The 23,386-nt window shown below is 40.0% G+C and overlaps 3 protein-coding genes across 3 annotated transcripts; 2 read left to right on the top strand and 1 right to left on the bottom strand.

Moving 5' to 3' along the window:
* Positions 1-3,082: 3,082 nt before the first annotated feature.
* LOC121751323 (probable CoA ligase CCL9) lies at positions 3,083-5,702 on the top strand. Its single transcript, XM_042146044.1, has 4 exons — positions 3,083-3,462; positions 3,556-4,609; positions 4,816-4,919; positions 5,305-5,702. Exons 1-4 carry the CDS (start codon positions 3,262-3,264, stop codon positions 5,521-5,523), a joined length of 1,578 nt encoding a protein of 525 aa, XP_042001978.1. The 5' UTR covers positions 3,083-3,261; the 3' UTR covers positions 5,524-5,702.
* Positions 5,685-10,709, bottom strand: LOC121751325 (uncharacterized protein C683.02c-like). The gene is made up of 7 exons (XM_042146047.1): positions 10,331-10,709; positions 9,746-9,887; positions 8,457-8,548; positions 7,865-7,967; positions 7,466-7,590; positions 6,101-6,360; positions 5,685-6,018 (listed from the first exon to the last, which is right to left on the bottom strand). The coding sequence occupies exons 1-7, from the start codon at positions 10,616-10,618 to the stop codon at positions 5,868-5,870; spliced, it is 1,161 nt and encodes a 386-aa protein (XP_042001981.1). The 5' UTR covers positions 10,619-10,709; the 3' UTR covers positions 5,685-5,867.
* Positions 10,710-13,245: 2,536 nt separating this feature from the next.
* On the top strand, positions 13,246-14,075 carry LOC121751324 (heavy metal-associated isoprenylated plant protein 39). Its single transcript, XM_042146046.1, has 3 exons — positions 13,246-13,401; positions 13,501-13,579; positions 13,659-14,075. The coding sequence occupies exons 1-3, from the start codon at positions 13,390-13,392 to the stop codon at positions 13,919-13,921; spliced, it is 354 nt and encodes a 117-aa protein (XP_042001980.1). The 5' UTR covers positions 13,246-13,389; the 3' UTR covers positions 13,922-14,075.
* The last annotated feature ends 9,311 nt before the right edge of the window (positions 14,076-23,386 follow it).

Here is a 23,386-nt window from a genome sequence, read left to right as displayed (position 1 = left end):
ATTTTGTAATAAAAATTGGAGAGGAAATGGAGATGATTTGGGAAAAATAGATGTGTGCTTGTGTGTGTAATGAGGATGAAATATGAGTATTTATAGAGTAAAAAAATAAAATTAAAAAAAAGAAAAAACGGTCGAAAAAACGGTAATATTACTGTTTGATTTTTTATTATATATTTTTTTATTAAATTCAAAAAAAATTTAAAAAAAATGATTTATTGCGTCAGCGTGATGAAGCCCACTCGCGGGCCGACGAGTTGGCGTCACGCGAGGCTCCAGCGCGCGCCACGTCGCGCGGGCGTGTGGCGAGACGGCTCGTCATCCGTCTCGGTGGGACGGGCGTCTCGGCGGGATAGTGACGAGACGGGACGCTGCAACGCGTCCCGCGTCCGTCTCGTCTCGGAGGGACGAGATAAGAGACACCCGCGAGATGCATTGCGGGTGCTCTTAGTAACTTGAACTCTCAGAGCACCCGCAATACATCTCGCGGGTGTCTCTTATCTCGTCCCTCCGAGACGAAACGGACGCGGGACGCGTTGCAGCGTCCCGTCTCGTCACCATCCCGACGAGATGCCCGTCCCACCGAGACGGATGGCGAGCCGTCTCGCCACGCGTGACGCCCACTCGCCGGCCCGCAAGTGGGCTTCGTCACGCTGATGCAATGAATCATTTTTTTTAAAAAAAAAAATCGAATTAAAAAAATATAATAAAAATAAAAAATCAACGGTAATATTACCGTTTTCGACTGTTTTTTCTTTTTTTTTACTCTATAAATACTCCTATTTCATCCTCATTACGCACACAAACACACATATATTCTTTTCAAATCATCTCCATTTTCTCTCCAATTTTCATCTAACCTCTCCAATTTTCATCACAAAATGTCCGGCGACGGAAACTCTGGCAGTGGCGGCTCCGGCGGGTTTGACATCAACTCGTTTGGCAACTGGGGGGCATGTACAATGTATTGGGTGGTTCGGGTTCCGGTTCGTCGACGCCGAGCACCCAAGGCTCGTCGACGCCGGTGGGGTACCAACCACTCCATTTTGATATGGATGCATAAGCTCGTCCCTCCGCCCCGAGGTATTCGCAGGGATTATCCCAAATTAAGGAGGATTATCCGGATGAACCCACTCCGGAAGGAGGACGAGGCGGTGGAAGCTCCAGGGCATTCGATGCCATGGAGGAAGAGGCGGAGGTGGTCGAGGAGGAGGATGTAGGCCGGCTTCCGTACAGCCGCAAGGACACGATGGCTGTGTACAACGCCTGGATCCGCGTCTCGTACGATCCCATCGTCGGGAATCAACAAACCCGGAAGTGCTTCTGGGAATAGGTCACCGAGGCCTACAACTAGATTAAGCCGAAGGGTCCCGCCGCCGCACATTGAAGATGCTCCGCGCTCACTTTGACCGAGTCGACAGAGAGGTCAAAAAATTCTGCGGCATCTACAACACTGAAGCGGCTCTTTACCAAAGCGGAGCCATAGGAGCCAACATTCTGAGATCGGCTTTGCGAGTCTATTTCGATAACACCGGCAAAGATTTCAAACATGTCGATGTTTGGGAGGTCATCAAAGACGAGGCAAGGTGGGCCGGCGGTGTCCAGTCCTGCACGGGCTTGACCTCGAAGCGCATGAAGCACACGACGGGTGGCCAATACTCGTCTAGTGGGGGCGGTTCAGCCAGCGCCGCACAAGAGGTTGCCTTGCAGGAGGTTGAGGGCACGACAGACGATGCGGGGGGGGTCCTCCTGTGGGCGCCGTCGTCCGCAAGGGACCAAGGCGGCGAAGGCGGCTAGAGGGAGGAGGGGCCGAGGCGAATTAAGCCAGGCAGGCTCCCAAGGGCCGCCCTCCTCCTCAATGTCCATGTACTTCACCGCCACGATGGCGGACACTTCCCGCATGACGCCTGCCCAATTTCAAGCCCATCATGCCCGCATTGTGTATCTGGCGGGACAACTTGGTATTCCGCCTCCGGGGGATGATTCGCCGGCGGAGTAGTTTTTATAATTTCTATAAAATTGTATTTTAAATTATGTCTTATTTTATTTATTTTGCCACGAATTTAATTATGTATTTTTTTAGGATTTTAAGTTGTAATTTATATTTTATTTAATGAAGTGTGTTTTTATTAATTGAATTTGTTGGAAATAAAATAAAAATGAAATTGAATGAATAGTTAAGGGATGAGATGGTTAAGAGAGATATAAGAGATGGAGGGTTGTAGGTTTTGTCTCTTAGTTAAGAGATGGAGTGAAAAGTACAGTGGGGCTTATGAATAGTTAAGAGATGAGACGGTTAACAGACGGATAAGAGACAATATTGCGGTGCGGATAGCCTCAATCTAAGTCGAAAGATAAATTTTCAAATACTTCATTTATTGTTAATGGTCTCCCTTAACCTCTCCTGCTAAAATGAAAGAAAATGAAAACAGATAAACAAAAAGTACATAATATCGAGAAAGAAACAATATCCAAATTGACGACATAACTAAACATGGGTTTTACTTTTACAACGTATTTTCTGGTCAATGTTGGATCCTAATAAGTCATTACATTAAACGTAATGAATTTTCCTAGTATATAAGAGAGACATATTTATGAATCAGCTTGCTGAGAGTAACATTTTGATTTTTCAATTGTTACCGTTTAATTCCATGCATTTTATCCATTGATGTTAAAATAGTAGTACAAATTAATTTTGTAAACGTCCCGAAACGAAATAATATTCCCTCTATTGAAGATTGAATAACTAAACAAAATAAAACCCATCACAATACATAAAGGCGGCGTTCTGTTGCCATTACTAATATCAGACTATCCATCTATGATTAAGTTGTGGAATTATTTTAGTTCGAGGAGGGAGACTATGACTAATTGTCATGAGACTATCCATGTAAGATTAAGTTGAAGGGTTCTTCAATCTTACGAACCAAACATGATACATATTTAATCATGAAATTTAATCTTGGTAAGTGGATCTTTCGCGTGAGATATTCACCCAAAAATAATTTTGACTGAAAAATATTGAGAGATTTGAAAATAAAATCAAGATTTATGAGCACGAAATGATGAAATCTGGGAACATAATTTCGTAATACCTTCCCTAGTTCCGCCTTCACCTCCACGCCAAATACGACCAAAATCGGAACCGCCATCCCTTCTTCACTGTTCTCTCTATATATCAATCACCATGTCCATACACAAATTCATTATTCATCCATCGTCCTTATCTCCTATTCCTCATTTCCTTTTCTACAATCAACAATGTCCATCTCCACCCTCACCGCCTTGCTCACCCACCTCGCCGCTCAATTTCCCTCCCGCCGCGCCCTCAGCGTCTCCGCCAAGTTCGATCTCACCCATGCACGCCTCAATCACCTCGTCGATCGCGCCGCCGCTCACCTCCTCGCCGCCGGCGTCAATCCCGGCGACGTCGTCGCCTTCACCTTCCCCAACACTGTCGAGGTACAATTCAATTCAATTCTCGATTCGCTGATTCGTCAATTCGACTGATTTTACTTTTATTGAAAATTAAAAATTGTTATGTTTCGATTGCAGTATGTGATAATGTTTCTGGCAGTAATCCGCGCCCGAGCCACGGCGGCGCCGCTCAACTCTGCCTACACGTTCGACGAGTTCGATTTCTACTTGTCGGACTCGGAATCGAAGCTCCTGATCACGTCAGAGGAAGGCAACGAGCAGGCGCAGGCCGCCGCCGCCAAGCTCAACATTCCTCATCTCTCCGCCGCGCTGCCGCACGGCGAATCGGAAATCATCCTGTCTCCAAAACCAAATCAATCCGACGTGGACGCCGATTCGGTCGCTGAACTCATCAACGACCCCTCCGACGTGGCTCTGTTCCTCCACACGTCCGGCACCACCAGCCGGCCCAAAGGCGTGCCGCTGACTCAGCACAACCTCTTCTCCTCCGTCCAAAACATCAAATCGGTCTACAAATTAACCGAATCCGACTCCACCGTCATCGTCCTTCCCCTGTTCCACGTCCACGGCTTGTTAGCCGGCTTACTCAGCTCGCTCGGCGCCGGCGCCGCGGTGGCCCTCCCCGCCGCCGGTAGGTTCTCGGCGTCGACCTTCTGGACCGACATGAAACGATACAACGCGACGTGGTACACCGCCGTGCCGACGATCCACCAGATCGTGCTCGACCGCCACCTCAGCAAGCCCGAGCCGGTTTATCCGAAGCTCCGGTTCATCCGGAGCTGCAGCGCGTCGCTGGCGCCTGTGATACTGGCTCGGCTGGAGGAGGCGTTCGGCGCGCCGGTGCTGGAGGCATACGCGATGACGGAAGCGACGCATCTGATGACGTCGAATCCGCTGCCCGAGGACGGGCCCCACAAGGCCGGGTCGGTGGGGAAGCCCGTGGGGCAGGAGATGGCTATTTTGGACCAGAATGGTGTTGTGCAAGCGCCTGATGCGCATGGAGAGGTTTGCATAAGGGGGGCTAATGTCACCAAGGGTTACAAGAACAATGTTGAGGCCAATAAATCGGCTTTTTTGTTTGGATGGTTTCACACCGGGGATTTGGGATACTTGGATTCAGATGGATATCTCCATCTTGTTGGAAGAATCAAAGAAATGATCAACCGTGGAGGTACCAACTAATCTTTTATGATTCTCATACTAATCATTGATTGTTTTGGCCTTTTTGGATTAGGATCCATACTGTGATTTTGTTTTGTATAATGAGCGGTCCCAAAAATGAGCAGCAGTCTTGGTTAAATTAAATATTGTCGTTTTCATATAGTAGTGTATGATTTCTTGGGAGTATGAATTTTTTGTGATGATTGGTTTACACAGGGGAAAAGATTTCACCAATTGAAGTAGATGCAGTCCTATTGTCCCATCCTGAGATTGCTCAAGGTGTTGCGTTTGGTGTCCCAGATGACAAATATGGTGAAGAGGTAAGGAGTCATTTTTATTTTACTCACATCTTTGGTTGTTTCTGTGGTCATCAAATAAGTAGTATAATCTGTCTTGAGACTATTGGAACTTAAATTTGTGAACGTACACTTGTAAATCAATGGCTACTTTTTTTTAATGTCATATGTGACTCCATCTGTGACATGTATGATGTAACCAACCCACTTGTTATAATTAACCAACTTCTACTATATTTTATGTTTTCAAGCCGAAAAGCATCCTTTTCACCTTATGCAGTTTTATCACCCTTTTGCAAGTGTGTAACCAATTGTCATCTTTTAGGTGTTGGGTAAAGCTCCAAAGTTTAACCTTTGATTATCTTTAAGGGCAATTGATGTAGTGTTGACTTGTTGGTGGTGTTCACAGATTAACTGTGCGGTCATTCCAAGGGAGGGGTCGAAGGTAGATGAGGAAGAGGTGATCAAGTTCTGCAAGAAAAATTTGGCAGCATTCAAGGTTCCCAAGAAGGTTTTCATCACTGATTCTCTCCCGAAAACTGCATCTGGGAAAATCCAGAGGAGGATTGTTTCTGAGCACTTCCTTGCACAGATATCCACTGCTAAGGTCCCCAAATTTGGAGCCTAAGCTGTGTGTTCATTCAAAATCACAAGAAGAATATGAATGTTTTATTCAACTTCAGTGATATGCAAATTTTTATGTCACTGTTGAGTAGTACTATATCATATGGAGTTATGTATTCTTTAGTTTGCTCAACTATGTAATGTGGCTGGCATACACACAGAATATACAAACAATTCCATCAACAATTTCTTTTATTGTAAGAATAGTAGTAGTGGGTGGCTATGACAAGTCACCCTTATTTATGTTACGTCTATATATGATTCAGTAGAAAAGCTAGCTAGCTAGCATGCACATTATTACAACTAAAAGTAGTAGATGAAATAAAAAGACATGAGTGCAAAGGCGTGTTAGTTGGCACGCGACTTTATTATGTCGAAACTCATCTCGCTAGCGTCTGTTGCTTGGAGTTCGTATTGAATCCCGTCCAATTCTCTCTTGAACCGATCTTTTGAGCTAGCGTAGACCATCTTCATCCTTACAACCGCGGTTTCGGGCGACCTAAGCGAATCACAATAAAATTAGTAAAATGGTTTTGATTTGTAGTGGTACTACTATACTATGTAGAGCTAGGTGTAGGTACCATGCAATGAAGAAGATCTTGCTCTTCTGGCAATTCTCATTGGTTGTGAAGTCGAAATCGAAGACTGCGTAGCGACACTCATCGGAGGGGAGGGAGGACATGAAGACGTCGTAGGATTCATCAGGGCCGCCTAGCTGGTCGACCACAACTTGGTAATCTAGGATCTTGAATGTGATGAACCGATAGTTCCTCTTCGCCTTCAGCTCCAAGAATTTCAGCTTGCACTCATCATCGATCGCCATTCCAGATGCCGAATTCGCCTATTCATTCATTATTTTTATCAAACTATAACACATACGTACAACACAAACTATTTTTATTAAAACAAAACACACCCACATATTTCAATAATATCGCAACGCTAATCATCAACATCTATCAAATCTCAGCTTCTCTAGCTAGGTAATATTACCATTTCAAAACAAATGGCAACTTTGATACATTTCAATTATTTGATACATCCAAAAAGAGAAACAACAAAAATTACAGGATGAAAAGAAAATAAGGCATGCAGAATGTAATGAAAGAGATGTACCATTTTGTCTTCCGATCTGCAAAAAACAAACAAAAAGTGAAAAAAGAAAAGAAGGAGATCAGAAAAATGGGAAATTGGTGTGATTTTATAAGAGAGATAAATTTAAAGACGAATTGAATGGCCAAGGATTGTCTCCTAAACATAGACATGCCCTTTCTTTTCCTATCTCAAAACACTCCTATTATCACTCTTTTTATATTTACAATATAATCATAAGAATCAGATGTACTCCACATGTTATTTCTTATTCTCATAAATTGTTGAGCTTAAAGTTTGATGTCACCCTATATTTTGCATGTAAATGTGTAAGACTAATAGCAAATTTAGTCCCTATTTATAAAGGATGGATATTTCTAAATTTTGATCATTTTTAAATATTTTAAATTTGTTAATATTAAAAAAATGAACCAATAAGATAGTGACAAATGGCACCACAGCAGAGGATCCCCATCCGAGAAACCATAGGGTCTCATTCGAATGATGGAAAGAGAAAGAGACCATGTAGTATTAGTTCCATGGGGTCTCATTTGAATGATGGAAAGAGAAAGAGACCATGTAGTATTAGTTCTCTTTTTTTTAATGAATAAACATGGTCTTAGATCATAAAATGTACTCCTAGATTTGTCAGCAAAGTAATGAAATAAATACTATGAAAAGGTGTAGATATAGAGACACTTGACAAAACAAAAATTGTACTGTATTCTCTATTAATCACCTGGTGTGAAGTAGACTAACGTATGAAGTGGGGTTATATAGTTCAGAAATGTTGCAAACAATTCAATATTCATCCACACTTTTATCAAAATTTATCAGCCAACAAAATTAACAACTTTGGCTCCCTGCTTTTTCTTTGTCTTCACATCTTCGTCTTTCCCAGCGAGTGGAACCACAGGAACAAAGTCATCTTCAAGGTCATCGCCCGACAACTTGGTTATCCGGTTAGGCCTTACATAAGCTTCATTTGTATACATACAAAGGGTATTTCTTGATTAGTTAACAGAGGCCAAACACATTTCACATGATTAGCCACACCAGTAAAACATTATATACAAAACTCGTTATCGACATTATCATGAAGTATATGTGTTCAGGAATTAATGAATTGAAGGGATAATATTCTTGCAGAGATTTGATAGCATGATCTTCAGAAGTACAGTTAATTCTTTTCAGTTTGGAATGTGTATAATTAGACTTGGAGCAAAAGGAACAAAGACGTGGACACCACTTACATGACTGACCAGCCGTACCAGCTTCATTGTGGATACTGATGCGTTTAGTGGGACAATCTCTTGCCAAATGTGTCACACCTCCACAAATTTTACAGCTCCCACCCTGCAAATTCAGACAACATATCATATGATGGTTTTTTCAGGCAGCTACAGAGAAGCCAAGCGTGTGTATCCTGTGTGTGTGTGTGTGTGTGTTTTATATTTACAATAACCCTCAGCATAGATAGGAATATGAACTTCCCCAAGCATGGGGGGGGGGGGGGGGGTTATCATGTTAATTAGAGCTTTGATGCACTTTTTCCCCATGATTTACAGTTTAGAGATGTATAGCGTAAACAACATAAAAATGCAACTAAACTGAGAACAAATGAATCAAGCAGCCAAGAGAATCGCAACTACTAAACTCAATTTCTGTGTTTATCTACGAGGAGTTTAGTACACATATATATATCCATCCACGTTGACTTAGTACACAAGAAATAAACTAGTTTCTATTAACAAAGCCCAATCAATGAATGCAGGTCTAACATAATGCATCACTCGTTGTATGAGACTCCAAATGAACACATTCAGTTTTGTACTAATAGTTTACCTTTGGGTAAATTCCACGGGTATTCTTTGGACAATCTTTACTCAAGTGCCCGGTTTCGTTACATATAAAACAATTGGCATATTTTGTTCCTCCTGCAACACCAAAACAGACAGCTCATAATATGTCCCAAACGCCTTGATCACAAGAGTCAACGAGTTTCAGAATATGTAAAATTTTTATTAATATATTATGCTACGGAATCCATAATTACACAATTAGGAAGCAGTGAAACGCATTGAGACAAGAAGGTTCACAGGGGAAATACTCAAAGGTTATGGCTATATGCAATACATGATTTATGCAAGCATATAAATCAAATTAGAAACAAAGAAAGTCATTCGAAGTTTGAATACTTAGATGCATGGAAAAACTAAAAATTGATAAAAACACATCCTGCTTCACATGATTCTAACACAGTCCTACAACATGGCTAGGCTATTAATAAAATTCATGGGAAACCTCTACATTCTCCAGAGCATCCAATTTGACCGTCACTCTTAGGAAGATAGAAAGTAAAACAATGGCATAAACCAATGTATGTAAACAAAATGAGTACAATACAGAAATGCAAAAGCATTGCCGCCTTGAATTTGATAGCATCCCCATTGGTATTATTTACACAGAAATAGAATGGATGAATAGAACAAATCATGCTCCTTGAATTAATTTGATGGTCAAAGACTTAAGTAAATCAGATGAGAGTAATATTGTGAGACAACCGAGGTTTTCTCTACAAAAACATAGAATGTGAATATCAATCGCCGGTCTTTCATTTTGAGGAGTAAAGTCAAACCCTTGTAGACTCTCTCCCTTACCAGAAAGCTAGCACTTTTGTATCTCATCGTTAATTACTCACAAGAAGCATAACTTACCTTTTCAGGAGCAGATTTTATTTAGGTGAAAGAAAAATTAAACAAAGGGATCAAGGGGATTGTGATTTATGATCAGAGAAAGAGAGATCTCCCAACCTAACTTATGCACACATTGCGCCGTTTTACATGGTAATGAAACAAGTTACTGCTTCTGCTCAATCAAATACGTCATCAAATAATGAGAAAAAAGGGTTACCAATGGCGGTAGAGCCTGAAATTATTAGCTTATTCAATCAAAGAAGACAATTAAACATGTGTTTTTCAATTATCAAATATTAATGGAGACCCATTGACGCAATGCCTTACCTCATCAACAGAATATTTTAAAATTTTAACTATAGCCAAAAATGCTATCGACGGAATGATGGTGCATAATGGAACATGCATCTTACAAAATTCTATACTTAAAAAGCATACCATCTTGAAGAGGTTGGGTGCAGTGAGCCAGAGAATGTCCCATTTCTCCACAATTGTAACACAATTTCCTATCTGTAGACTCTTCATTCTGGTTAGGGCAGTTCTTAAGACTGTGGCCACGTTGCCGACAAGACAAACAAATCTGCATACATGATCCAAGAAGATAAGTGAAATCAATACTAGCTCATGCTTTCTCAAGCAAACAGAAAACTCAAAATTTCAATACCTTATTTAAAATGGAGTCAAAAAATTCAATCAACAAAAAAATGAGGCACAACCACAACTGTTTTTCCAAACTTATATGCAAGCATACAGAAAAATCAGTAAACCTTCTCTCACACACACAAACCAAAACCGAATTGAACTCCCACATTTTATTCTTTTCACAACGAAGGCCAGAACTCATTTTCAACAATAATATTAATAACAATAAAAAAGGAAAATAAAAATAGAATAAAGAACAATGCACAAACAAAAGGCTCATCCATTAAATATAATCCCGCAATAAAAAGGCAGCAATAAGAGTACCAGACAGCAGAAAATAGAAAACATGAATATAACTCTGAATTGGTATAAAAATGAGACCTTGTTCCTTTCCCACTCAGATTTCTTGGGACAATTCTTGGCAATGTGGTCGGGCGCTTTGCATATGTAGCAGCTCTCACCGGGCTTCATACCGGCGACTCTGAGCGGGTGCTTCTTTCCGGATGATTTCCTGACTTTGTTTGGATTAGTGGAGTCAGAACTTTTGCGCTTGAAATTGCTCTTCTTCTTTTTCTTTTTGCTTGGGTCCGGCGGCGGCGGCGGCGGGAAAAGCTCCGGGTGAGCTTCTTTGTACCGTTTTCTCGCTATTTGTTGCCTTTTACTCACCATATCTCTCTCAAGATTTCGCAGAGAAGAGGCAAAGATAGATTTTAGGGAAGCCCTCCCTGCAAATGTTAGAAAACAAGGGTTTTAGGAAGGAGGAATTATCTGACGCTTTTCTTTATATATGAACACGCTTTCTATCATTCGTTATATGAATATTGTTTTGTGTTATTTTAATGATAAAAAATTATTAGGCGAATAATCATGTAAAGGCCAGCCGAAATATTCTGATGTACTGAAGTTATTTTTCGGCCCAATATGAGAGTAATAAAATTATTCATAAAAAATTAGACATATACATATGGAGAAAATATTCAATAGTCTAGGAATATAATGATTGCAATACCAGCAATCCATATTTGATAGATGGGAAAACATAATTCAGTTTCACTCTCAACTTGATGTAGATCAATCAATCCTCAACTTGATCAATTGAATCGAACTTCGATCATCTGTATCTAATTTGATCAATTGAGATTTAACTTAATCAAATCTAGATCATTGAATCCCCAATCTAAACAATTGAATCAATCTTCAGGTAGTTCAGTCTCAATTTGATTGATGGAGATCATACTTAGTTTAAGTAAACTATCAACTATATCTGAATAAACTAATCTCAACTGGATCAATTCAACATCAATTCGATTTGGGATTGAACTCAATTCAATTGATCACTCAATTTGTTATAGATCAAATTTATTATCGATTGGATAAAACATCAATCAATTCATCTTGGGATCATACTTCTTACTTTGATTGATATCAAATCGGACTAAAAAAGTCATTTAGAGCATCCACAACTGTGCTCTTGCCAACGGCACGGTTGTGGGTCAGGCCCCACTTTTTCTGCATGCTCTCTGGCAAGAGCACGACAACACCCACAGCTGTGCTCTTCCGCAAGTACGAGCACAATTAATTTAAAATTCAATTAAACAAAAACATTTCTATAATACTAAAATTCATTAAAAACCACAATAAATATTACAAATTACAAATAAAATAAAAAAGACATAATTAAAATCCTAAAAATTAAAAATTACATAATTAAAATACTAAAAATTAAAAATTACATAATTATTGGCTAATATTACCCGAGGAAGACTACTCAAATAGGGTATGGCCAGTAGGGTATGGCCGGTAGCCACCTGGAACAGCCGAATCAGTGTCCACCCGTATCGCCCTTGGGAGGCACCTTGGTCGTCGATAGGGTATGGCCGGTAGCCACCCGGAACGGCCGAATCTTGGGTTTGAGGAGGGGCCGAATATTCTGTTTTCGGACTAAGAAACGGTTGTCCACCAAACCATTCGGGGTTCCAACCGTGAGAGGGAGGGTAGTCATCGCCTTGGCCGGACATTGTTATGTTGTAGGGTATGAGAGAATGAAGATGAAAATGGATATGGGAGAATGAATATGAAAATGAATATTGGAGAATGAAGATGAGAATTGTGTAGTTTGATGTGAATTTTTGGGTGTGAAAGTGGGGGTATTTATAGACGAAAGTGTGTATTTTTGGGGGGAAAATAAAAAAAAATAAAAGGTGTAAAAACGGTAATAAACGGATATATTTTTTTGGGGAAGTGATTTTTTTAATCGGTTTTTTAATTAAAAACCGATTTTAAATTAAAAAAACATTTAAAGGCAACGGCTATGCCGTTGCCCAATCGCCCAACGCCACGTGTCCTGCTCGCTGACGCTGCGCTGCTCGATGCATCGAGCAGCGCCGTGCCAGCGGCGCGGACGGACGCCGGCTCTTCCGCCACCGTTGTGGATGCTCTTATACCTTCCAGACCTCAAGAGCGGGATGGTAAAAAGCGTATCTGAATTTATGATTTTTGGGGCATTTTTTTATACAAAAAATGTGATTGTCATAATCTTGGGTGCTCACAAGGTGAAAGTGTCATTTTTTCGATACCATATTTGTAGTTCTTTTTATGGTTAAAAGAATAAATCTGACTGAAACACATTTTTTTCAAATAGTAGGAAATATATTTGAGATTTTTTCCAAAATAGAAATTGAGCTAAAAGAAGTTAAGAAAATTCGAAACTTGTAGGACATGTTTTTTTCCTTTTTATTATTCTTCTGGTAGATATTTTAACCACAAGGATTTATATACGTGAATTGAATGTTGTTTACATAAATCTCCAATCAAATTGTGTGGAGGGATAACACAAAATAATACTACAAAATAGTACAAAAATATAAAAATGTACTTCAAAACCTGATAATTTAATAGTATAAAATACTATAACTTATGCAAGTCTGAGTGTCACATGCACCATGCCATTCACTACAAATTTTCAAACATGGACCATTGAAATTATTCTCCACTCCTACAAGAATATGTGCTTTTTATTGAACATGAGTTTTAATATCCCATCTTATTATAGAAACAAAAAATTAAAAATTAAAAAAGTGTATATTCTTATAAATAGATAAGAAAAAAATAGTGTATATTTTTATATGACGAATAAGAAAAAAAAAGGACTGTTGTATATTTTAGTAGGACGGAAGAGTATTTTTAACTTTGTGCAAAAAATGTAAACTGATATATTCTCATACTAAACTAGGAAAATATGAATACGCAATCTATCCTACCAATTTTCAGAAAAAGACCGCTCTAAATAATGCCAAACCCAAAAAAAAAGAAGAATTCAACCTTACAATGCTATCTAATTACGTTACTTTTCCATTTAATCCAATATATATAAAGGAAAATATTTCGCTGTTTTCCGCTTTGCACAAAAAGGAGTTTTATCCTTCCCCACCTCTTCTCTCATGGCAGCTCAGGTACTACACACACACACACACACACACTGAAGAGGATTTTATTTTTATTTTTTTTCTCTTTAATCATTTGATTCTGAGGTTTTATTTTGATGATAACAGAAGGTAGTGCTGAAAGTCTTGACCATGACCGATGAGAAAACCAAACAGAAAGCCATAGAAGCAGCTGCTGATATCCTTGGTAATTAATTCTTCTATTTCTTAAAAAAAAAAAACTCTCTGTTTGTCTTTCTCACACGCACTCCTTTTCTTTGAAACAGGGGTGGATTCTATTGCTGCTGATCTGAGCAGTCAGAAGCTGACAGTGATAGGGGAAATGGATGCTGTAGCGGTGGTGAAGAAATTGAAGAAAGTGGGGAAGGTCGATATATTGTCGGTGGGGCCCGCAAAGGAAGAGAAGAAAGAGGAGAAAAAACCAGAGGAGAAGAAACCGGAGGAGAAGAAACCGGAGGAGAAAAAACCAGAGGAGAAGAAACCGGAGGAGAAGAAACCAGAGGAGAAGAAGCCGGAGGAGAAGAAGTAGTAATTGATTCTACTTTTTTTGTATTTTCAATAATAAATGAATTCTTCTGTGTTCTTACCAAGAAACGAAACTCAATTGAAAAAAAAAACCCATCTTTGTATTGGATTCATCGGCTGGCGTTGGCATTCTATTCAAGAATTCAGTGGTTTCTCTCTCTCTCTCTAGAAATTTCCTTAGCTTTATCATTGAGATTACAATTTGTCAAACTAAGGCCATCCACCACGCTGTCTCTATACCGTCTCTTAACTACTATTTGAGCACTATTTGAGGGCCCCACTGTCCTTTTTTCCTCCATCTCTTAACTAAGAGACGGAGGCTGCAACGCTCCGTCTCTTAACCGTCTCTATACCGTCTCTTAATTACTATTCATTCAATTTAATTTATAATTTTTTTTAAAACCCAATTCAATTTAAACAAACACATTTTATTAAAATTAAAACAATATTACAACTTAACATTAAAAAAGCGAAGACATAATTAAAATTCTAAAAAATAAAAATGACATAATTTAATATTCTCCGCCAAAGTTTTCCCAAATGTGCTCAATTAGATCCTCTTGGAGTTGGGTGTGGGCGCTAGAGTCGCGTGTCCTTGCCCGAATAGCCAACCGTTCTTGTATAGATGGATGCGCTCCACTTCGCGGTGGACTACTTGCAGTTGAGCTTCCGGGGGATTCGGGGTCGAACCAATTTCCGGCATCGGGTCCTTCGTCTCGGACAATCATGTTGTGCAAGATTATGCACGTATACATGATGTCGACCATGCTCTCCATGAACCACGAACGAGCCGGGGCTTTGATGATGTTGAAGCGCGCTTGGAGAACCCCGAACGCCCTCTCCACATCATTGCGCGCAGCCTCCTGCTTCTGCGCAAAAAGAGCCTGCTTTGGGTTCGCTGGCCTGCCGCACGTCTTCACGAAGGTCGGCCACTTCGGGTAGATGCCGTCGGCGAGATAGTACCCCATTTTATACCGTCGGTTGTTGGCGACGAAGTTGATGGCCGGCGCTTTACCATCCAAAACTTCGGTAAAGAGGTCGGACTGTTGGAGCACGTTTACGTCGTTGTTCGAGCCAGGGACCCCGAAGTACGCGTGCCAGATCCAAAGTCGGTAGTCGGCAACGGCCTCGAGTACAACGGTTGGGTGGGTGCCTTTGCGGCTTCCTCCGCCTCTCGTCGTCGATCTTCTTCGAGTGATTGTTCCATTAATTGGCGCATTTGCTCAAAAGGATCCATTTGTTTGAGTTGATTGAAGATGGAAATTGGAGTGATAGAGAGGATTTGAGAGGAATAGATGTGTGTTTGTGTTTGAAATGAGTATGGAATAGAATTATTTATAGAGTAAAAAAATTAAAAATTTAAAAAATGAAAATAAATATTTAACGGTAATATTACCGTTTGAAAAAAAAAATTTTTTTTTATTAAAAATCGATTTTTTTTTAAAAAAAAATGAATTATTGCGTCATCAGTGACGACGCCCACTCGCGGGCCAGCGAGTGGGCGTCACGCACGCATGGAGACGTGCCACGTGTCTCGGGCGCGTGGCGAGACAGCTCGTCTCGTGTCTCTCCGAGACGAGCTACGCGACGAGACGGTCGCGAGCTGGAGACGAGATGGCCGCTGCAATGCGTCTCGCGGGGGTCTCGTCTCTCCGAGACGAGACGCGAGCCCGGCGCGAGACGCGTTGTGGATGGTCTAATGATTTTGATTTTTTGTTGGGATGGCTACAAGAGATAAAGGCCTTAATCGATCCAATGCAACAGCTTTAGCAGTGGCACGAAATTCCCAAAAATACGTCATGCCACGTCATACGGATTTCGCACTGTATTGCCACGTCATAAAGATTTCCCATTACCCAGTGGCGGACATTCCCAAGGACTTTCCACAATTAAAAAAATTTAATGCAATAAACGAGAATTCTGCGCGGACGTCTGTGGGAGTCAACGCAATGGCGAACGTCCGCACGCCCGTCGAGACGGAATTCCGCGTAACGCCGTGGAACTGCGGTGTCCTCAGCGAAATTTCATATCCGTGCATACCATGCACAATGGCGGACGTCCGCGTGAAATTCTGGCACGCCGATCGGAATTTCGCTAGGACGGGCGCCATTGCTAATGCTCCAATGAAATTTGTGTTAAAAAGGTTCAATGATTTTGCATTAACAAAATTTATTTCTCGATTTATTTGCTTAAAAGAAATCAAAGAATAAAATATAAAAAATTTGTGAAGGTGTCATGAGCTGAGCCGCTGAGGTACAGAGAATATTAGGTCGGTGCCGAGTTTTGTAGTATTTCATTATTGAGAATATTAGGTCGGTGCCGAGTTTTGTAGTATTTCATTATTGAGAGATGATGATGATGATGATGATGATGATGATGATGATGATGATGATGATGATGATGATGATGATGATGATGATGATGATGATGATGATGATGATGATGATGATGATGATGATGATGATGATGATGATGATGATGATGATGATGATGATGATGATGATGATGATGATGATGATGATGATGATGATAATAATAATAATAATAATAATAATAATAATAATAATAATAATAATAATAATAATAATAATAATAGTAATAATATTAGAAATGAGTCACTTAGATTAGTTGAGATATTTATTAAGTTAACATTTGACAAAATTTAGAGAATTTAACACGCATCCTCATATATGGGCCGGAATGACACAGATATAATCTATCGGACTTCTATTATTAGGATATGTCACTCACCCTTAGAGTGTCCACTATGGGTAGGATGCGACTATAGCCGCGTCTGGGGGCGGTGGGCGGACGACTATAGTGGGGAAGGTGGGCGGACAACATTTGGGGGCGGTGGGGGTGGCGGACGCGGGATAGCCGCGTTCGGGGCGAGACCGCAGCTAGGGAGAATTAGGATTTTGTATTTGGAATTTGGGGGCTATTGGAGGTGTCTACTATATTGGCGGAAATAAAATTTTGGGGCTGTGGACAACAAATGACATCGTGAGGAGTTAGTGACTAATTTCTAAATAATAATAATGTGAGATTTGTGGGGATAAAGTGGTAATTAAAGTGAAATTAGTAGATAGAAAACTAAAAAGAAAATAATAATGAGACAAACAAGGTTGATGACTTTTGTGCATATGCCTTTTTGCTTTTTGCAGAAGATGGAATCCTTGGTCCACAAACGTCATTCGTCTGCTTCGTGTATGCTATATTAGGAGCATCCACCACCGTGTTCTTGCCAGCGGCACGATTATAGGTCTGACCCCACTTTTTCTGTCTGCTCTCTGCCAAGAGCACAACACCCACAGCTGTGCTCTTCCGCAAGGACGAGCACAATTAATTTAAAATTCAATTACACAAAAACATTTTCATAATACTAAAATTCATTAAAAAACCACAATAAATATTACAAATTACACATAAAATAAAAAAGACATAATTAAAATCCTAAAAATTAAAAATTACATAATTAAAATCCTAAAAATTAAAAATTACATAATTAAACTCCTAAAAAAAATTACATGATTATTGGCTAATATTACCCGAGGAAGACTACGCATCCGGCGGCACCAACCCCAATTGTTTTTTGAGACCCAATATCATGTCCTCGTGCGTTTGAAGTTGCGTGAGGGTCATAGTTGACCTATCGACCATATTGAGTTGGGCCAAAAGGGCCCACAACGAGTTGTTCGGGGGTGGAGGTGGAACATAGGGTGCGGGTTCGGGGGCGGGGGCAGATGGAGTCGCGGAGCGCCGGCGGTCGGCCGCCGCCTTCTTCCTTCCTTGCGGTCGGCGTTGGGAACCGCTTGGTACGGCGTCGGGGCTACCCAAGTTAGCTCCGGCGAGTTGGCTAGCCACTTCTTCGGAGCCGGAGTCGGATAGGGATACCGACCTTGACCGTTTGGAGGAGCCGCTAGAGGAGGATGTTACGCCTCCCTTATACCTCGAGTGGAACCGCGTTTCCGGCCAAACGTTGAGGTACTTGAACGACTATCCGTTCAATGATTGGTAGGTGCTCAGCGCGGCAGTGATGATGTCGATCTTGCTCCGGCCGCTCCCGGCATTCCGCGACTCCTGGAGGAAATAGCCATTGAACTTGTCAAGGCTCGGCCGATGCAGTTGCGCACCATACTCTCGTTGCGCTCGATCGTTCCCGGCGGCCGGTTTGCATTGTACCGGCGAGAGACGCGCCACCAAAAGTGATCGCCGGATTGGTTCGTGCCAACCGCCGCATCTTCGGAGATTTCGAAGTACGCCTTGAACAATTTATCCATCTCCGCCGGAGTGTACGGTGTGCGGACACCGGCGCGAGTAGGAGGAGTCGGAGTTTGGGAAGGGGCGGTCGACCTAGGCTCCGGTGTCCACCCGTATCGCCCTTCGGAGGCACCTTGGTCGTCGATTGGGTATGGCCGGTAGCCACCCGGAACGGCCGAATCTTGGGTGAGAGGAGGGGGCGAATATTTCGTTTCCGGACTAGGAAACGGTTGTCCCCCGAACCATTGGGGGTTCCAACCGTGAGAGGGCGGGTTGTCATCGCCTTGGCCGGACATTGTTAGGGTATGAGAGAATGAAGATGAAAATGGATATGGGAGAATGAAGATGAGAATGGATATTGGAGAATGAAGATGAGAATTGTGTAGTTTGATGTGAAATTTTGGGTGTGAAAGTGGGGGTATTTATAGATGAAAGTGTGTATTTTTGGGGGAAAAAATAATAAATAATAAAAAAAGTGTAAAAAACGGTAATAAACGGTTATAATTTTTTTGGGAAGTGAATTTTTATTTTATTTTTTATTGGTTTTTTTAATTAAAAACCGATTTTAAATAAAATTTTTTTTGAAGGCAACGGCTATGCCGTTGCCCAATCCCGTGCCGCCACGTCAGCTGCTCGCTGGCGCGGCCGCAGCGGCGCGGACGGCGGTGGCGACCGTCGCCACCGTTGCGGATGCTCTAATGATTCAATACAGAATTTAATATAGAGTAAATCCTAAACTTTTATTTTTGCAAATATATGGTATATGATCTGTATTTTATATCATTTTTGGTATCATGTGATAAAAATAATCCTAGGTATCAAATATGTGCTTTTTTGTTATAGATGATATTTTTAGAAATTTCAATTATACCAAACATATGATTTCTTTTTTTCTTCTTTAGTTCTTATTCTTTCTTTTTTCTTCATTTTCTTCTTTCGTTTTAGTATTTTATCTTCATTTCTTCTTTCTTTTTTCTCCAAAGTTTATGTTTCCTCTTTTTTATTTTCTCTTCTTTTTCTTCTTTCTTTTTAGTATTTTATACATACATCTAATTGCATTCACAATATAAATCCAGAACAAAACACCTAATTAAATTAACTATTTAAACTAATTAAATCAATGAATATTTTTAATTAAATTATTTTATTCTCATTTTAAGGTTGAAACACCTAACTTAAAATATTTAATTGTTTATATCATTATGAATACAATTCAAAATTTAAAATTTTTATTAAGATTATATTAATTAGTTATTAATTTAATATAAAATAATAATAATAATAATAATAACAATAATAATAATACCAATAATAGTTATTATTATATAATATTATATGATGCATAATTTAAATAATTATACTATAATTATTTATTAATTAATACTAGATTTTAGTATTGTAACAATAATATTATAATAATAATAATTAAATATAATTATGACTATAAATTTAATAAAGTATATTTGAATGATATTAAAAAATAAATAAATTATTAATTTATAACATCACAATAATAATATTAGTATTGATTAATAATAATAATAATATAAAGAGTAAAAAGAATGAGAGAAGATATTATAATATCACTTTTGGTACTAATTTTGTGTATGCCTAAAATAACCTCAATGACATAAATGGGAAAATATATTTGTTTAGAGGGAATTTTGGGGTGAAAATTGCATCAAGTACAAAAATGTGATTTATAGGTACCGAAAGCACTATAAAACAAAAATCAGGTACCATTTATGTGCGAAAGTGAAAGACCAGGTACCATTTGTGTAGTTCACTCATTAATACTCCCCCCGTCCATGAAAAATAGGGCTATTCCATTTTTATCCCTCGTTTTGAAAAAATGATAATAAATAGTTAAAGTGGAGAGAAAGAAAAGTAAGAGAGAGAATAATATAGAGAAGTCTCTTGTCTATATTATTCTCTCTCTTACTTTTCTTTCTCTTCACTTTAACTATTTAACATGAACTAGAACGAAACAGAGCATAGAAACAGAGCATACTTCAAATCGAACATTGAACAAGACGATTAAGCTAAACATCACCAGATCTAATCTACCAGGTCAAGCAAATCAACAGTAACAGAAAATTCCATGTAGATCCAAAAGTACGTACTCAGATTTAAACATTAAAGGGGAAATCTACACTAGATCCATCAGATTCAACACCAACAAAACCAGATCTACAACTTCCAACTCCCGATTCAACTCCGAATCAAGCCAACAACCACAAATCAACTCAGATCTCTCCGATCTCAACTTCAAACGAACATTCAATTGCGAAAAGCATCCAAATCAGTAAAGTAAACACAGAACATCACAAATCAGAGTGAAAGTGAGAAATGGAACTAGATTAACCATAAAAACGTCGAAGTTAGTACAAAACAGTCGCCGAACTTCCGGTAAGGAAGTCGGCGAGAAAAAGTACGTGCGGAAAAAGTAAATGATAGTTTCTTCGCCCTTATCAGGATGGTGTTACACTTCCAACAGAACAAACACACCACGCTACACTACCCCGAATCGCCCATGAAACCAAATGCGTGAGCTAAGTGAGTGAAGATGAAGAGTGAGCCGAAGACGGCTAAGGAATTTTCTAACTTAAAAGAGAGCTCCTTCTTCAATATTTTTCCTCCTATTTATAGGCGTGGCTCCAATCCCTAGGGCAACGGTCTTTGCGATTTGACGTTTGGGCCCCTGAGGATTTCTCTAATTTTCTTCACTTTTTTTCCTCTTTTTTCCTTTGCCCTGGTAATTGATACTCGTTCCTGGGTCTGGCAGATAATTCACGCATCTGGACTTACAATTATACGTTAGCACCATGGAAAACACAGAATTTAGATCCAAAATAGATGCATGAAACGAGCCTTATCAAACTGCTCACACTTAAACCATACTTGTCCTCAAGTATGAAAGACAAGAAAAAAAAGAAATAAGGCGAGTTTCAATGCATGCTCCCCGTTTAACCGACCTAAAAAAAGAAAAACACATAAACTCCTAGACTTAGACCAAGAAACAGAAAACACAAGACAAAGAAAAGAAACACATAAGAGCATAAACTGGTATTTTCTCTAGCAGCCATCCCCACAAGATTAAGGTCAATCCAAGCATTTACAGCCTCAGATTCTTCCCTCTCCCTTTTTCTATCTAGTCAAGCTGTCAGTTTGTCAAGATAGCCTTAAATTTTACTTCATGTTGGATTCCCTCGATCACCCATTCCTCACCAGGGATATTAGGATCATTCACACTTCATTTTGCCATACCACTGATGCCTTAAGATCGATGCCACAGAATAGTTCCTTGAGGTCTTTCACTGGTTGTAATGGGGCTAAGGGATTACAGTGCATACTGGTGAGAATCCTAAGGGACCTAAGTTGAGAAATATAAGCAAAAACATGACACGGACATGTGAACTAAGAGACAAAACTTGGTAATAACCTCTTGTGTATGATATCTTCTTACCCAACATATTGGAGATGTTCCTTGGCTATTTAGCCTTATTTTCTTACTCTATCTACCCATTTCATTAATAACCCCTTTTTTCCCTTGGGTTAGGTAATAAATATTTCTGCCCATCTTCTTTTCTAATTCTCTCTTCTTTTTTTCCCTTGGCTGATAGTATATATATCTATTTCTTTTCTGCTCATATTCTAACAACTTTTTCTCTTGGGTCAAGTTACAACTTTCCTTGCCCATTTTTTTTCATAACTTCTCTTGTTTCTCAATCTATCTTCTACCCCTACCATCGAGCTACTCCATCCTTGCCCCCTTGTTCACATGGCATGAAGGCTAAAGGTTCCAATAAATGGATACAGTTTAGTACATACCCAAAAGAGTTCACCAAGGGGCGCCTTTCCAATGAGGCAGGTTCAGCAAGTTCGAAAGAATTAAGCTCAAAATGGCTATTCCTGTTGCCTTTAGTCCTTACTATCTGCGTCACTTTTTCCTTAGCATCAATGGCAGCCACTCTATTTTTTGTGTGTTTAGTAGAAAGTGTTCTACTCTAGGCTTATAACTCACATTTTAAAGAGGGTTTCACAGTAAGCTTAAATTTAGGCATTTTTTATCGTTCTCACTTCTTCCAGCTGACTTAGATTTATTAAGGAAAAAAGGTTTCACAAATTGGCATGTATTTTCTCTTCAATTACTCTCCCTAAGGGGCTTTTGCTATTTATTATACCAGTTATGCATAAACATAGAACCTAAAAAAAACTTCTACCGACTCTTAGACCTAACAGAGTATGTGCATGACACTAACTGCTCGCCCCCCCTCCCGCTTCATTTATCCTTGTTCCAAGCAATCCTTATGAAGTGGAAAGCAGGGCCGTTAGTGGCAACACAAACCAAAACAACAAACTCAAACTTCTCACACTTAGACTGAGCATTGGGCTAAGTGTAAGAAGGTAAAACACAACAAGATATATACAAAACAGTCTCCTCATACTTAGGCCAAGCCATGGGCTAAGTGGGAGGAGAGACTCAAGAACACAGAAAGCAAAACATGTCAAGCATATAAACTTCTCACACTTAGGCCAAGCCATGACCTAAGTGGGAGAAGGCATAGAACAAATAACAACCTAACATGCATACTAAAGAAAACTAAAAACTAAAACAAAAACAAAACAGAAAATAAAATTTACTTGGTTACTAGGGGGTGGTGGATCAATTCTGACCATGGTCCCCACGGGGACCAGGCTTCCGGGCTATTCCTCTGGGCAGTGGTGTTGGTGCATCCTTCCTACGTCTCTGTATAGGTGGGCCGGCTGGGTGAACTGGTACTTGTTGAACATGTGTAGCAATGGGCGACTGTGCTGAGGGGATTCGTTTTTCGACCACGTCTATCATCCTCAACATTACATTGATGGCTTGGGTTATTTTACTTGTTTGAGCCTCTATCATCTGCCTTTGTGAATCAACAGCCTCGCCTAGCTTAACCATCATTGCTTCCATCTGATTCTTCCAGTCATCATCGGTTTCCTTGGCTGTCGATGCCTCTTCTTCTTGTTTCGACTGTACAGCCACCACTTCCTGCCCTCCGCCCTCGTAAAATTGGACCTCACCATCCTTAAGTACAGTGAGTCCTTTGTTAAAGAAGAAAGGGAGATCAAAACTCCCTGAGGTGTCGCACATGGGCAGGTTGGTGACTGAATCAGCGATCTTCATCACTATGTTTCTTTTTAGGAACGCTCCAAGCAAGTTGCATGT

This window comes from Salvia splendens, chromosome 10 (assembly GCF_004379255.2).
Source record: "Salvia splendens isolate huo1 chromosome 10, SspV2, whole genome shotgun sequence".
NCBI classification, from domain to species: Eukaryota; Viridiplantae; Streptophyta; class Magnoliopsida; order Lamiales; family Lamiaceae; genus Salvia; species Salvia splendens.
Note: the sequence above shows the minus strand (reverse complement) of the source record. Positions and strands in the feature narration are given on the sequence as shown.

Bases quoted from the DNA above. Each gene is read 5' to 3' on its own strand.
- LOC121751325 (XM_042146047.1), bottom strand. From the start codon at position 10,618: ATGGTGAGTAAAAGGCAACAAATAGCGAGAAAACGGTACAAAGAAGCT. The intron at 8,549-9,745 runs GTATGCTTTTTA...TTGGTGTTGCAG, and splicing joins CACCCAACCTCTTCAAGATG to GAGGAACAAAATATGCCAAT. The intron at 6,019-6,100 runs GTACCTACACCT...TGATTCGCTTAG, and splicing joins AAGATCTTCTTCATTGCATG to GTCGCCCGAAACCGCGGTTG.
- LOC121751324 (XM_042146046.1), top strand. The intron at 13,580-13,658 runs GTAATTAATTCT...TCTTTGAAACAG, and splicing joins AGCAGCTGCTGATATCCTTG to GGGTGGATTCTATTGCTGCT.
- LOC121751323 (XM_042146044.1), top strand. From the start codon at position 3,262: ATGTCCATCTCCACCCTCACCGCCTTGCTCACCCACCTCGCCGCTCAA. The intron at 3,463-3,555 runs GTACAATTCAAT...TTTCGATTGCAG, and splicing joins CCTTCCCCAACACTGTCGAG to TATGTGATAATGTTTCTGGC. The intron at 4,610-4,815 runs GTACCAACTAAT...TGGTTTACACAG, and splicing joins AGAAATGATCAACCGTGGAG to GGGAAAAGATTTCACCAATT.